The sequence below is a fragment of the Oryx dammah genome, unplaced genomic scaffold (genome assembly GCF_014754425.2).
Source record: "Oryx dammah isolate SB20612 unplaced genomic scaffold, SCBI_Odam_1.1 HiC_scaffold_12, whole genome shotgun sequence".
NCBI classification, from domain to species: Eukaryota; Metazoa; Chordata; class Mammalia; order Artiodactyla; family Bovidae; genus Oryx; species Oryx dammah.
This window is the reverse complement of record NW_024070196.1, coordinates 44351550-44367339: the sequence shown is the minus strand read 5'-3', so window position 1 is coordinate 44367339 and position 15790 is coordinate 44351550. Positions and strand designations below refer to the sequence as shown.

The following is a 15790-nucleotide window of genomic DNA, read 5'->3' as shown; positions in this document are numbered from 1 at the left end:
GAATTAATGAAAGAAGTGGGCCTGCTATTAGGTTTTATTAAATGCTGCTTGTTGCATCTTTGCCATTTAAAACAAGACTGTTGTTTAAAAAGAAAAAAAATCCACTAGGCAGCTGGGCAGAGTGGAAGAAGCAGAGGCTTGGAGTCAGCAGGTCTCAGTGTGACCCCCCACCTGCTTCAGCAAAGTGTGTACTTGTGCCAGGCCACTTCACTCCTTGGGCCTCTGTTGTCCCGTCTGAGAAATGGGCACAGATGTTCTCAGGGCTACTTGGGGTTGTTTCAAGAATTAAGTGGGTTGAGACTTCCCTGGAGGTCCAGTGGTTAAGAATCTGCCTGCCAGTGCGGGTAACACAGGTTAAATCCATTGTCCGGGAAGATTCCACAGGCCACAGGGCAACTAAGCCCTCATGCCTCTACTGAAGCTCATGTGCCTAGAGCTGGTACTCTGCTACAAGTGGGCCACCACAGTGAGAAGCCTGAGCACCACGGTGAAGAGAAGCCCCCTCTGGCCACAACTAGAGAAAGCCCACTCACACCAACAAAGAGCCCTGGTGCCGCAACAAAGACCCACTGCAACCTCAAATGAACAAACAAACAACACATTGGTTGTTAAAAAGAAAAGAACTAAGTGTGATTAAAATTGGGCATTTTAGACATATTTCTCCCTCCCTTGCTCCCTCCCTTGCTCCTCCCTCCCCCTCTTCCATCTTCTGAGAATAGGCACCAGCACTTTCCCCAAGCAGACAGGGTGGGAGATCACACAGCAGTAGGCCCTCTTTGTTCCACTTGTCTGTCCTAGTCCTGGTCATGAGACCGAGAAGACTCATCAGGGGCCCGTGGAGAACACAGCAAGGGTGTGCTGGGCAAAGCCTACCTGCAGGCCCTGGGACACCTGACCTAGTTTGCAGCCTGGCCAATTTCCATTTACAAATATCCCCCACCAGGGCCTATTTCCAGGTACCAACCTGCCCTCTGGGAGCGTGGAGTTGAAAAGAGGTAGCTCCCCACCGTCCCCACCACACAGATTTATAGACACAATAATCTGAGAAGCACAGAGTATAATGAAATAGAGTAAATCACTAGGAAGTGCTGAGTTTTGAGTATTTATTGCCTTTGCTTTTATTATAATTGATTGAGTTGTAAATAGTTTATTTTTAGTAACAGCCATGTTTGGACTCCAAGGAGATCCAACCAGTGAATCCTAAAGGAAATCAGCCCTGAATATTCATTGGAAGGACTGATGCTGAAGTTCCAATACTTTGGCTACCTGATGCAAAGAGTCCTCTCATTGGAAAAGACCCTGATGTTGGGAAGATTGCAGGCAGGAGGAGAAGGGGTTGGCAGAGAATGAGATGGTTAGATAGCATCACCGACTTAATGGACGTGAATGTGAGCAAACTCTGGGAGATAGTGAAGGACGCAGAAACTTGATGTGCTGCAGTCCATGGTCTCGCAGAGTCGGACATGACTTAGCGACTGAACAACATTTACCAGTTGGTGCACAAAATTTCTGAGAATTTCAGAATTGATTCTTGCCAGCTACAGCGGTCTAGTTTCAGGTGAAGCTGGAGGGGATAAAGCACGCCTGATGTCATCAAGGGTGCTGTTCTGTGAGCCTCTGGTGCCCAGTCCTGGTCCTGTGATAGGGAGGGAGGTGTCCTGGGCCCTCTGGAAAGAAGGGCGACCCTCTGGCCCAGCTTGCACTTGTCAGAGTCAGGAATCCTGTCCCGTTGAGATGACCTGTGGCCACCACCTTCGAGTCTGTGCTCGGACCCCCTGCCCCCCGCCCCTACATCCCCACTCTGCTGCACGGAGAGTTCTGTATCCCGTGATTTCTTGTCCTTAAGCTCCAGATAGTTTCAGCCAAAAGGAAACAGAGAATTGGAGGGTAGAGAGAAACCAGGGTGCTTCCGTCCCCAACTCTGGTTTCAGGAGCGTTTCTGGAAGTGCCGTGTCTCTCCCATCCCTCTTTCTGGAGTCCCAGTCCTCACAAGGGGCCCTGACTCCTGGCTCCAGTAACACTGCCCTCTCTTGGGTCCCTTCAGCCCATGGAAGATGAGTCCCTGAGATGCCTCAGCCCTTTTGTAACTTGTGTGATCAACTCCTTGTGTTGAATTCCCTTTGTTTGACAGACGCAATCCATGCTGGTAACCACTGAGGTGATCTCAACTATGGACCAGTGGTTAAAAGGGGTAGAGGGTTTAGGGGGGCTGGGTTGGCTTCAGTACAGTCCATGGATGACATTAGTGGCTATTCTGAACCCAGGATTACAGAGGGGGATGATGAAAGTGCATGTCACCATGAATTAGAAAGCTCTGTGAACTTGGCCCCAGACGAGTGTATGCCTGGAGTGCAGGCAGAGTCTCGACTGGCAGGGACGTCCCACCAGCCGTGACCAAGTGTCGACCACAAAACTGCAGGGACCGTTCCCAGCGGCTCCACCACGTGGCTGGCCCCACATGGCAGCATGGGAATCATGGTCCATCTTCAACTCTCTTCCCAACTGACTTTGGGCAGGGGCTCTTAGCATGGAGTTACCCCCTGGATTCTATGGCAGTTTTTCTGGAAAAGGGCCAACCTCATGAGGGATTCATGTGCTCAGGAGGCAGGTAAGGCCTGGAGGCAACAGAAACAAGAGTGCTGCCTGGCCGTGTGTTAGGAAGAAGGATGCTAGATTCCATCTTGGTTCTGACAGACAGCAGCCTCTTGGCATGAGAGCATCGATGGCACTGGGCAGTTGTGGGCTGACCTGATTTAGTCCCGTTGCCCGTGGACCCAGCTACTTCCCGCCCAGTCAATGCCTTTGTCCTCATGTGTCCTGGTGGCAGGTAGGACCCTGACAGAGAGAGCAGGCTTTCAAAACACGGGAACTCCGCACCTCCCAAGAGGATGAGAGGTTTGTCAAGATGCTGAGAGGCAATTTTCCAGGTGTCAGGCTTCTGTGGGATCCTGTGTGGGCTGCAAACCACCCAGCTTTGACGGGACTGTCAATTTGCCTAATGAATTGTAATATGAGCAAGGTTTATAAGTTCGAGCCTGTGATGTTTTCTATTTTAAAGCATAGGCAATACATTTGGCATGCTAATGGCTGCTACACTGTTACACTGTTGTAACTTCACTTGCCAGAATCTTCTGAATTATTGAAGACCAGTCCTTGGCCAGTGACTGTTTTGTTTTGAAGTCTTTATTCAGTTTGTTACAGTATTGTTTCTGTTTTTTTTTTTTTTAATGTTTTGTTTTCTCAACCATGTGGGATCTTTTCTCTAGTTGTGACACACGGGCTCAGTAGCTGTGGTCCACAGGCTTAGTTCCCCAGACAGGCATCAGACCCTCTTTCTCTGCATTTGACAGTGAATTCAATCACTAGACTACCAGGGAAGTTTCCTTTGAGCTATTTTGCAGATACTGAAACCCCCACTAGGTGGGAGAAGTTAACTGTATTACCTCACCACCAACCAACCAGAAGAATGTCCACCAGCTCATCACGTACCCCACAACCCCCCTCCCTCACCCCATCTTTAAGAATCTTGCCCTGAAAGCCATTGGGAGTTTGCGTCTTTTGAGCACGAACTTCCCAGACCCCTTGCTTGGCGCCTGCACTTTCCTTCGCCACAAACCCCGGTTAGTACATTGGCTTCACTGTGTGTGTGGATGAGTGGACCCAAGTTTGCTTCAGTGACACTTCTGCTTACATCTCTTTCGGAAGCTCATTTTTGGGAAGAACTGCCCCCATCACCCACAGGATATGAGATCCCTGGCACTAGCGGAAGTGACTTTTCCTCTCCTAGGAAGAGGCAGTGCTGGGAGGCAGGGAGCAAGACGGGGGAACCCAGGAGGCAAGGGGGAAGGGCCACTCTCCCACTTCTGGGAGGACAGACTACCTGGCTACAGCAAGGTGAGAACAGAGATCTTCAAGTTCCCCCCAGCTTAAAGCCCTGTTGTTTGGAACCCCTGCCACCCTGTCTTCCAGGTTACTCTCTAAGAATGGGGAGGAGGGCTTCCATGGTGGCTCAATGGTAAAGAATTTGCAGGCTAATGTAGGAGACACGGGTTCGATCCCTGGTCCAGGAAGATCCCACACGCCATGGAGCAACTAAGCCCCATGCATCACAGAGCAACTAAGCCCTCTAGAGCCCATGCTCTGCAACAAGAGAAGCCACCGCAATAAGAAGCCGGCACACCACAGCTAGAGAGTAACCCCTGCTCGCTGCAACTAGAGAAAAGCTCATGTAGCAGTGAAGACCCAGCATGGCCAAAAATAAACGAATAAATAAAAACAAAAGAAAAAAATGAGGAGAAACTAGGAAGTCACTGATGGTGCCCCCAACTTCCATCCCCAGGAGACCCTCTGTGTGGGAGGAGACAGTTGGTTGGCTTTCAGCAGCTTGACATCTCATCTGCTGTTCATTTCCATGGCTGGGTGAGCCCAGCCTGCCCTGGGGCCCTTCACTGATGCCATAGCTGAAGACTCCCATCATCGGGAAGGAGGTTAGCAGCTAGGATTGGACTGTTGCTTGGCACTGGGCCTGAATGGGGAAAGAGACAGCCAGAACTTTTTCTCCAGTCTCCCTCCCAGGGTCCTGCAATTCTAAGTGCAATCATGAAGCATCCTCTTGCCCAAGTGGGCGTCTTGGAGGTCTTAGGACAGCCCTGGTGGGAGGTGTGCTGCTTCTCAGCTCTGGTCCTAGAGCATGAAAGCCACCGTGGACAATACATGAACAGAGGGGTGTGGCCGTGTGCCAATGAAACTTTATTTATAAAAATAGGCAAGGGGCCATGGGTTATCATTTGCTGACCCTTGCCTTAGAGTAACACGAGAAGGCGCCTGACCCTGGGTTAGCCGCTAGAACAGGGATCCCTCCCTGGACTGCTGACTAGCTCCTGTGGACGAGACATCAGGTGTGTATGTTTAATTGCTCTTTCCTGGACCAAAGCAGTCACAGCCGCCTCCTCACCCAGCGCTGCCCTTGGGGTTGTCTTTGATGTCACCGCAGCTACTGCTGCCCCGCTCCCCTCACCAGCCAGGGTTTAGGTGGAGATAGTCACAGGGGCAGCCCCACCCAGGGCTGGAGACATCGGGAGCTCAGAGTTCACAGGGGGCTATTTCTGCCTGGGGGATGGACAGGGGCTCAGCACATGCAGAGGAAGTGGCCGTGGGCGGCTGGACAGGAATACCGTAGAAAAGGCACGTGATTTGGAGCTGGAGTTGGCTGTCAGCTGACGCACTCAGGCAGAGCCGCCAGCTGAGGGGGGTCCGTGCTCCTGGAGGGGGGCTGGTCCCGGCATCGGCCTCCAGAGCACAGGGAGGTCCCTAGGTCTCAGGTGACAGGGCCTGCCAGCAGCCACAGAGAAGTCAGTACCCAAGGTGGTGCAGGCAGGACCAAAGCCCTCTGGGTTCGAGTGGTGGGTTGAGTGGGAGGGCTCCACACCTGCCCCAGATCCTCGGACTCTTCATTGGGGTGGGGGCGCAGGGTGAGGCTGGGGGTCAGTGCCGCCCTGGCTTGATCCAGTTTCTGATGGTCCATTTCTGTCCTGAGCACCTCTGCACCACCAGGCGGAGCCCAAAGTTGGCATCCTTGGACATCTCCACCTCCAGGCACCGGCCCGTGTCTCTGCTCACAATGGGGCCGCCCTGAGAGGGAGGGAGACCCAGTGAGCCCACGGGTCCCATCCCGAGAGCTTCCTGGAAGTGGGGGTGATGCCAAGGCCACCTGAGGGTCAGGCCCTGCCTCTTCCCAGCCCTCTTGTCTCCCATCCCTCTGTCCCCACTGACCATCTGCCCTCCAACACTGCCTGCCAGTAGCCACCTCTCTTCTCCTGGGATCCCAGGAATGATCAAAACAATGGACTCCAGGGCCCTTGGGATGGGTGTTCCCCCCAATATGCCCCCCTGACCCCTGGCAGGTCCGATTTGCCCATTGGCCACCTCTGCAGGCCCTCTGGTCCTTCCAACATCAAGGGCTCTGGCCTAAACCTGAGGATCCCAGGCTTGTATTCCGTTCTCTGTTCTCCAGAGAGGTCCTTTCCATGCACTGTGGACCTCAGTGTCCTGGCCCCAAACCCAGCCTCCTGGGGACCCTGATTTCATTGACTCTACGTGACACAGTGACAGCTCATTCCTGCTGTAAGGGGAGCCCCCAGAGAGCACAGTGCACATGTCTGTCCCAGGGTCTCCTGCTTGGGAGGAGTTGGGTCAATCTCAACAAATCTCTGGGGCTTCCCAGGCAGCAGTAGTGGTAACGAACCCGCCTGCCAATGCAGGAGATTTAAGAGAAGCAGGAGCAGGTTCGATCTCTGGGTTGGGAAGATCCCCTGGAGGAGGGCAAAGCAACTCACTCTGGTATTCTTGCCTGGAGAATCCCATGGATAGGGGAGTCTGGCAGGCTACAATCCATGGGGTCGCAAAGAGTCGATAGGACTAAAGCAACTTAGCACGCTTGCCTTCAACAAATCTCTGGGCAAGTCCAGTTTGGTCCCACTCAATCAGCAGCGGGGGCACTCAGAACCCACCCCTTCTGCCGAAACCCTTCCCCCTCACCCCCCAAGGAAGCCGGAGGAGTAGGCAGTGTGGGGCAGCGAGGCCCTGAGGAGGCAGCCAGGGCGCTGGGACCAGCCCAGCCCTTCCCTGACCACAACTGCCAGCAGATTCCCTAACGTCTGTGGAGGGGGTTCATGTGGGAACAGCTGATCCAGCCCCCCTGGGCCTTTAAGTTCGGCCCCCACTGCCCTCAGCTCCCCCCACGGGCTGGCCCAGAGACCCAGGGGTCCCAGCGGCCCGCTGACCTGGGTGAAGTCCCACAGCCGCTGCGCGGGCCGGGCCACATCTTCGCACTTCTTCAGGGCGGGTGTGCGGCCCCTGCCATCATCCACCAGGCACTTGGAGTCAGGCAGGAAAGCGGTGGAGCCCAGGGGGCCGAGCTGCAGCAGGCCCTCGGCGCTGTACCGAACCAGCTGGGGAGAGGCCATGAGAGCGGGGTGCATGGGCACAAGGTGGCCCTGCGCAGGGCTGTGGGCCCCAGGCCCGGAAGGGGGTGGGCGGGGCATCGTGGGCGGGGCGTGGTGGGCGGGGTCAGCCCAGTCACCAGGGCCAACCTTCCTGGGGAAGGGCTGGCCCTCCAAGGAGAGCCCTGAGCCCCGGGATGCGGGGGAGACAGCCCCACGCCCCCAGCCCCATTCCTTCTGCAAATCCCCCCAGGAGGACCGCCTCGGACCTCTTCCCCTGAGCTCCGTGCAGACCCCGCCCTCTGTGGGGCCTGCCCTTCAGCCTCGGAGGAAGAGGGTTCCACGGTTGCGCAGGCCACCCGTCTCCCCTTGAACCACAAGCAGCCCCAAGTTTACGATCCCAGGTCACGTTATTTGCCAAACACCAGGTAAGCAACATCTGTGTGCTAATGAGGAAACCAGTGCTCCAGATTCCTCCGCGCCTGGGCTGTGTGGCTTTGGGCAAGTCACGTCACCTCTCTGTGCCTCGGTTTCCTCATTTGTGAGCAGATAATGACAGTGCCTACCTGGCAGGGCTACCGTGAGGGCCCTAGGGCACCGCACACAGAGCGCGCCGAGCACACAGAAGTCACTGTGCTTCTCTCCTCGCCTTTCTCTTGATTGCTTTCACAAGAGCGTGTGGGCGCACACATACACACACAAACACACTGCTGTATTTTCCAGTACAATCTGATAGAACACCATCTCCCCGGCACCTTCACATGGCCGGCGACTCTGACACCCCCGTCAAGCGTGAAGCCCACGTTTTCTCCCAAGTCCTCCTGCGAGGGGTCGGGGGCGGGGTGTGTGTGAACATCGCAGAAATGGTGCCACTAACTCTGGGGCAAGGTGTCAACACTCAGGACACCTCCCGCATCTCCATGTACCCTGCTGATGGGATGGCTGCTCTGCAGTGAGAAGGCTGGGGCAGCCCGGCAGGGTGGGGGTGGAGTCTACGTGGGGAGGGCCCGAGACCCCAGAGCAGCCAGCCGACCGCAGCTCAGAGGGGGCCCCGCCAGCCTGCCAGGTTCCTTGGGCGATGCTGTGCAGATGACCGGCCCTACTGCAGATTTATGACCAAAGTGGTCCTTTCGGGTCATTTTGTCTGGGGACAGGTGATCACAGATACGCTCATGCCCCTTGTCTGTTAACTTTCTGACCCTGAAGAGGTTTGAATCTAGGACCTGCAGCCCATGAAACGTCCAGCACGAGCTCCAGGTGGGCTGCCTGTAGCTTCAGCCTTGCAGGTAAGGACTCAGCAGAGCCCAGCATGGTCAGTGCTCAGGAGGGCCAGCAGAGTGGGTGAAGCTGATGGCCCATCCCTGTGCCCATGGAGGACTTGACAGCCGGAGGGTCTGGTCAGGAGGCTGCTCTGCACTAAGGAGGAGTCCCCACTCCTGTGCCTCTGGCCAGCGGCTCCCCTGGCCCTGCCTCAGACACCCAGCTGGGGAAGCAAACCGGGCTGAGAAGGGCATGGGTGACTGTAGGGCATCGCTGCTGGCTTGTGGGGAAGCCACATACTTTTTAGAGATGCATCCTTAGGAAGCATCAACTCTGGGATCTCACCCTCAGACTACTTGGACTCTCCTGAGAGCTGGTCGTCACAATGCCCTGGTAGAAGGGATGAGGGAGAGGATTTCAATAATCCAGACTTGTGTGTGAATGGGCCAGTCATTGAGTACTGGCTGGGAGTGGGTTAAGTGATGTTTATCAAACTTCCAGTCAGGCAAGAATTAGGCACCTACTGTGTGCTCAATACGGTGCTGGGTCTAATGTGACTGAAGTTGCCAGACAGGAGTCCAAAAGCTCAGAGTCCAGCCCAGGACAACAAAAGGTTCACAGGCACTTGTCTTGGTCCACAGAGGGATGAAGGCAACTTACAAAAACAAACAACAACAAAAAACAAACCCTGCACTATAATAAAACAAAGCACTGAAGAAATAAAGTCAAAGGGAAAATAGGGAGCAGAAAGATATGTTATTCCAGGAAGGAGAGTAGTAAACAAACTGTATGAAAATGGGCAGGATAATTAGCTGCTAAACGGGTAGATTCAGAAGAGAAGAGGGGCTTCCCAGGTGGCTCAGTGTATGAGATGCAGGAGACATGGATTCGATCCCTGGGTCAGGAAGATTCCCCTGGAGGAGGAAATAGCAACCCACTCCAGGATTCTCACCTGGAAAATCGTACGGACAGAGGAGCCTGGTGGGTGACAGTCCACAGGACTGCAAAGAATCGGACACACCTGAGTGACTGAGCACACACCTGATGTATGCAGAGGTGAAAGGCCTCAACGTCTGCAATGTGCTTTAAAGTGACTCCGAAAAAGTAGATGATACAAACAGCCCAGTCTGAACACCATCGCATCTGGATCAGGGGTGGAAAACCGTGTCTGTGAAGGGCAGGGAGCAAGCAAGCGTGCTCTGTGGACACTGTCACATGTTCTTTTTCTTCTTTTCCCTCCATAAACCTTTAAAAAGCTAAAAACCATTCTTTGACTGGCAGGCTGCTGTTTGCTGATCCCATGAGTGTGTGGTTGGTCATCTTAAGACTTTTCTACTTTTCTGGATGTTTGAAAATTATCAGAATAAAACCTTATGAGTTAAAGGAAGGGCCTTTAAATGACCCCCAGGCTATCGAGTCCAGCCCGGGAGGGGTCCCGTGCCTACATGGAGGTGGACACACCTGCCCTATGTCCTTCTCAGGGACACTGGTCAAACCAGTACGGTGGACAGAGGACAGAGGGCTGGGCCCTACCATGAAGGGTCCATGCATTCGTCTGTGTCCACTAGCTGAAGACTGTTGACTAACCATCTGCAGGTGTGAAGATTTTGGTCCAAGACTGGATTTCTTTACGGTCATGTCATCCTGCTTATTTAACTTATATGCAGAGTTCAGTTCAGTTCAGTCAGTCGTGTCCGACTCTTTGCGACCCCATGAATCGCAGCACGCCAGGCCTCCCTGTCCATCACCAACTCCCGGAGTTCACTCAGACTCACGTCCATTGAGTCCATGATGCCATCCAGCCATCTCATCCTCGGTCGTCCCCTTCTCCTCCTGCCCCCAATCCCTCCCAGCATCAGAGTCTTTTCCAATGAGTCAACTCTTTGCATGAGGTGGCCAAAGTACTGGAGCTTCAGCTTCAGCATCATTCCTTCCAAAGAAATCCCAGGGCTGATCTCCCTCAGAATGGACTGGTTGGATCTCCTTGCAGTCCAAGGGACTCTCAAGAGTCTTCTCCAACACCACACTTCAAAAGCATCAATTCTTCCGCGCTCAGCCTTCTTCACAGTCCAACTCTCACATCCATACATGACCACTGGAAAAACCATAGCCTTGACTAGACGGACCTTTGTTGGCAAAGTAATGTCTCTGCTTTTGAATATACTATCTAGGTTGGTCATAACTTTTCTTCCAAGGAGTAAGCGTCTTTTAATTTCATGGCTGCAGTCACCATCTGCAGTTATTTTGGAACCCAAAAAAATAAAGTCTGACACTGTTTCCACTGTTTCCCCATTTATTTCCCATGAAGTGATGGGACCAGATGCCATGATCTTCATTTTCTGAATGTTGAGCTTTAAGCCAACTTTTTCACTCTCCTCTTTCACTTTCATCAAGAGGCTTTTTAGTTCCTCTTCACTTTCTGCCATAAGGGTGGTGTCATCTGCATATCTGAGGTTATTGATATTTCTCCCAGCAATCTTGATTCCAGCTTGTGTTTCTTCCAGTCCAGCGTTTCTCATGATGTACTCTGCATAGAAGTTAAATAAGCAGGGTGACAATATACAGCCTTGACATACTCCTTTTCCTATTTGGAACCAGTCTGTTGTTCCATGTCCAGTTGAGTACATCATGCAAAATGCCAAGCTGGATGAAGCACAAGCTGGAATCAAGGTTTCCAGGAGAAATACAATAACCTCAGATATGCAGATGACACCACCTTTATGGCAGAAAGCAAAGAGGAACTAAAGAGCCTCTTGATGAAAGTGAAAGAGGAGAATGAAAAAGCTGGCTTAAACTCAACATTCAAAAAACGAAGATCATGGCTTCAGTCCCATCACTTCATGGCAAATAGATGGGGAAAGAATGGAAACAGTGACAGACTGTATTTTTCTTGGGTTACAAGATCACTGCAGATGGTGAATACAGCCATGAAATTAAAAGACACTTGCTCCGTGAAAGAAAAGCTATGACAAACCCAGATAGCATATTGAAAAGCAGAGAGAAGGACTTCCCTGATGGTCCAGTGGCTAAGACTCCAAGCTCCCAATGCAGGGGGCCTGGGTTCGATTCCTGGTCATGGAACTAGATCCCACACGTCTCATCTAAGACCTGATGCAGGCAAATAAATAAATATTTAAAAAAAGAAAAGAAAAGCAGAGACACTACTTTGCCGGCAGGTTCATCTAGTCGAAGCTATGGTTTTGCCAGTAGTCATGTATGGATGTGAGAGTTGGACCATAAGGAAGGCTGAGTGCTGAAGGATTGATACTTTTGAAGTGTGGTGTTGGAGAAGACTCTCAAGAGTCCCTTGGACTACAAGGAGATCAAATCAGTCAATCCTAAAAGAGACCAGTCCTGAATACTCATTAGAAGGACTGACACTGAAGCTGAAGCTCCAATACTTTGGCCACCTGATGCAAAGAGCTAACTCATTAGAAAAGACCCTGATGCTGGGACACATTGAAGGCAGGAGGAGAAGGGGACGAGAGAGGACAAGATGGTTGGATGGTATCACCAACTCACTGGACATGAGTTTGAGCAAGCTGTGGGAGATGATGAAGGACAGGGATGCCTGGCATGCTGCAATCCATGGGGTCGAAAAGAGTTGGACACGACTGAGTGACTGAACAATTGTTATAGGCTGAACTGTGGCCCCCCAAAGTCATGTTGAAGTCCTAACCCCCCAGTACCTGTGGATATGACCTCATTTGGAAACATGGTCATTGCCGAAGCGCTCTAGGGAAGATGAGGTCACACTGGGCTTGTTGTTGTGGGTTAGTTGCTAGGTGGTGTCTGACTCTTTTCAACCCCATGTACTATAGCCCTTCAGGCTCCTCTGTCCATGGGATTTCCCAGGCAAGAATACTGGACTGTGTTGCTATTTCCTTCTCCAGGGGATCTTCCTGACCCAGGGATCGAACCTGGGTCTGCTGCATTGGCAGGTGGATTCTTAACCACTGAGCCACCTGGGAAGCCCCATACTGGGTTAGGGTGGCCCTAATCCAACATGACTGGTGTCCTGATAAGGAGAGAAGACATAGACATGGGAGAAAGGAGGGGGAAGATGAAGATACAGGCCATACAACCCATGTGTCAATGAAGGCTGAGATTGGAGGGAAGCGGCCACAAGAAAAGAACTCCAAGGGCCACCAGAGGCAGAGGGAATGTCCCTAGAGCCTCAGGAGGGAGCACAACACTGCTCATACCTGAATTTCAGATTTCTGGTCTTCAGAGCTGACAGAATAATGAACATGTGTCATTTAAGCCGGTGCCCAGTTGCCTGTACTTCACCACGGCAGCCCCAGGACACTAACACAGCTGGGGATTTGGGTTTGGGGGCATAGCTTGTCCCCCTTAATATTTTAACAGGCTTCATGGAGACCAGACAGACTCAAGTTTGCAAAGGAGAAATCACTGCAGGTGTGTCTGGCTTGGCTGCGGACACAGGTCCATCAGATCTCTCCGTGGGGCTTGGCCACGTGGGCTGGCCTCCCCCATCCACCTGTCTCCACCTCCACTCCATTTCCAGCAGCAGTGAGGCCCCTTCTGCTGGCTGCCCCAGGGTCCCCATGTGGAGCGGACTTCCCCGGGGGAATTGAGCAGGGTCGCTGGAACACCCACCCCTCACCCAGCCATGCGAGTCCCTGCCCCAAACACCTCAAGGCCGGCCCTGCACTGCTTCTCTCCACAGCAGGGCTCAGTGGGAAGTGACCACGTCCACCTGTCACCTTGTGTTGCTTCCCCTCGAGCGAGCAGACAAACAGAGCCTGTCCAAAGACACCCCACAAGACCTGGCCCCTCACTTAGGGTCTATGCCGGCCAGAGGACTCTCCTCCCGTGTCTGATGGGCCCAGCAAAGTGGATTTCTTTCTGGAGGCCACATTAGCATCTCGATGGGCCATAGGTCATCAGGGGTCCTGTGAGGAGGTGGCAGGGTGGGAGGAAGAGAGGTGTGCTCTGTTGTCATTATAGGCTCAGGGGTCCCTCCCATCCGCAAAGCACCCCTGGGCAGCTGCGTGGACACATCAGCATCCATGGATGTCCTAGAGCACAGATTCAGAGAGCTTCGAGGGGGCCAAGTGTCATTTCGGGGGTTAATTTTAAAGAACACTCAACACCCACTGAGAAAAAGCATTTCTCCTACAAGCTGTCCCATACCCCTGAACCCACTGATTCCACCAGCCTGGAGTCTGCACACCTGTACCCGCCAACTCCACTGGCCTGGGTTCTGGACACTGGCATGGATGTTTTTAAAGCCCTCCAGGTGACTCTGAGCTGCAGCATGGTTTGGCAAGTGTTCAGCTCTAAGAACTGGTGGTTAATGTGATACTTCCTGGGTTTTGTCTACCCTGTGGCCACTGTTTATTTTACCCTCATTTTCCACTTCAGTCCACACAGCAGCCTGAGAAGTAGGTACCATGATCATCCCATCCAATGGATGGGGAAACTGAGGCATGGATGTTAGGTGATTTGCTCAAGGCCTGTTTGGCACCAAAGCTCTTGCTCTTAATTTATCTGGGGCCTGAACTCAGCCACTGTGGCATCAGAACACCACAGCCAGCCTGACCCTGTTCCCTGGGTGCTACTTCTGGCTGTGGTCTGGGCTGTGGTCCCTGAGAGACATCACCATCCTCCCTACCTGGGAGGACATCCCGTGGCAGGGGTACAGGATGGCGCGGTCATCGTCCTCTGCTCCTTGGTCTAAGCAGTAGCCGCTGGCTTTGCTGTTTCTCACCTACGACCAGAAGCCAAAGGAGAAGCCCCATCACAAGGGGCTAAAGGAGGCTAGAAGGGCTTTACTCACCCGTCCCCTGCCCAGGGCCAGCGGTCTCAGGAAGGAGTAGTCCTCCCAGGATGAGGGGAAGAGGGAGGGGAGCATGGCGCTCTGGCCAGTGGGCTGGCTGAGGACTGTCTGGCTCCTGTGAATGGCCTCCCCGAGTTCAGGCCTTTGACTGTATGACTGCAGCTCTTCCCCTTAACAGTGGTAGGGTTGGTGAGGGGTGGGTGTTTCTATTCCCACAGTCCCCGTCTGGGCCTGCCTAGAGGCTTGCGTGGCTGATAGATGCAAGAGATGCCTATGTGAAGCTCTGAGCCTCGGGACTCATGCAGCTCCAGCTCTGCCCAACCCTGACTCCACCCTGAGAGCAAGCCGGGCTGCCCTGCTGGGGGTAACAGACAGGGGAAAGGAGGTCTGTCCCCCAGCACAGACCAAGGCAGAAACACATCGCTCTTCCCGGCTTTAAGGAGAGGCGGGTATGGCCATGCATGTGGGGGCTGGGGTAGACAGGAGGGTCTTCCCACAGCTGGTGCCTCTCCTGGTGAGTCTCTGGGTCCTTCCGTTGTGCTCTCAACATGCAGGCATTGGCGGCACACAAACAAGGCGGTGCATGTGACCACCTCCATATGCAGGCCTTTGCACGTGTCTGCTCATGTTCACATGTTATTTTGTCTTGGCAACAAGTATTTGTAACGTGCAGAGCAGGCTTGATGGATGGGGTCTGTGTACATAGGGGAAGATGTATGGGGTAGCTTTCTGTATGTATGTATGTGAACAAAACTGTGTGCAAATGTGTACTTTTGTGTCTGTGTACACTTAGACGTGCATGCTTGCTTAGTCGCTCAGTCATGTTCGGCTCTTTGCAACCACACGGATGTAGCCCACCAGGCTCCTCTGTCCATGGGGATTCTCCAGGCAAGAATACTGGAGTGGGTTGCCATGTCCTCCTCCAGGGGATCTTCCCAACCCAGGGATCGAAGCCAGATCTTCCACATTGCAGGCAGATTCTTTACCGTCTGAGTCACCAGGGAAGCCCAAGAATATTGGTATGGGTAGCCTATCTTTTCCCCAGGGAATCTTCCCAACCCAGGAATCAAACTGGGGTCTCCTGCCTTGCAGGTGAATTCTTTACCAGCTAAGCTACCAGGGAAGCCTGCAGACATACACATGTATATGCAATTGCATGGATCCACACATGTGCATGTGGGCACGTATAAGCACATGTATGCGGCACATGTACACAAACACACACACGTGTCTCTGAATCTACTTTGTGACCCATGGTGGCAGGCATGCGTGTGCGTCCATGCAGCTCTTATACTGGTGTGTGAGTGTGCCTGTGTGCTCTGCCGGCTGCTGTCCATGGACGTTCGCACAGGGACAGGCCAGGGATCTGGGAGGTGGGGTGCGGGGTGCCAGCCATCCGCGGAGGCGGTACCTCTCCGTACGTGAGGGTGTCGTTGTACGTCCTCATCTCCGGGTACACGTTGTCCAGGTACCACTTGAAGCTGCGGCACTTCAGCCTCTGGCGCAGGGCCAGCCGCTCAGACACGTCCCCGAAGTCCACGCCTGGGTTCTGCGAGGCCGGAAGTGAGGCAGGGCAGGCACTGGGGTGTGCAAAGCCCTGACAACCCAGGCCACGACCCAGGGTGGGGGAGCTGTGGGACCCACAGGCACCCCTCCAGGAGCGTCCCCGCCCTCAGGCTTCCTTGTCTGGGAGCCTCCTGCCCTCCCAGGACCCTGCAAGGTCCAGGGCAGCAGGGCTGATGGCAAAGGCCTGGCGTCTCTGGCCTGTTTGCAGCAGGTCCCGCTG

At 53.5% G+C, this 15790-nt stretch overlaps 1 protein-coding gene across 1 annotated transcript in view; it reads right to left on the bottom strand.

Annotated features, from left to right (window-relative positions):
- Nucleotides 1-4731: 4731 nt before the first annotated feature.
- Nucleotides 4732-15790, bottom strand: part of GALNT9 (polypeptide N-acetylgalactosaminyltransferase 9) — a 124440-nt gene continuing 113381 nt past the window's right edge. The window contains exons 8-11 of the mRNA XM_040251568.1: nt 15416-15553; nt 13840-13935; nt 6783-6950; nt 4732-5631 (exon numbers count right to left, since the gene is read on the bottom strand). Of these exons, the coding sequence (XP_040107502.1) occupies nt 5485-5631; nt 6783-6950; nt 13840-13935; nt 15416-15553 (549 nt within the window). The 3' untranslated portion in view covers nt 4732-5484. The remainder of the gene's footprint in view (nt 5632-6782; nt 6951-13839; nt 13936-15415; nt 15554-15790) is intronic.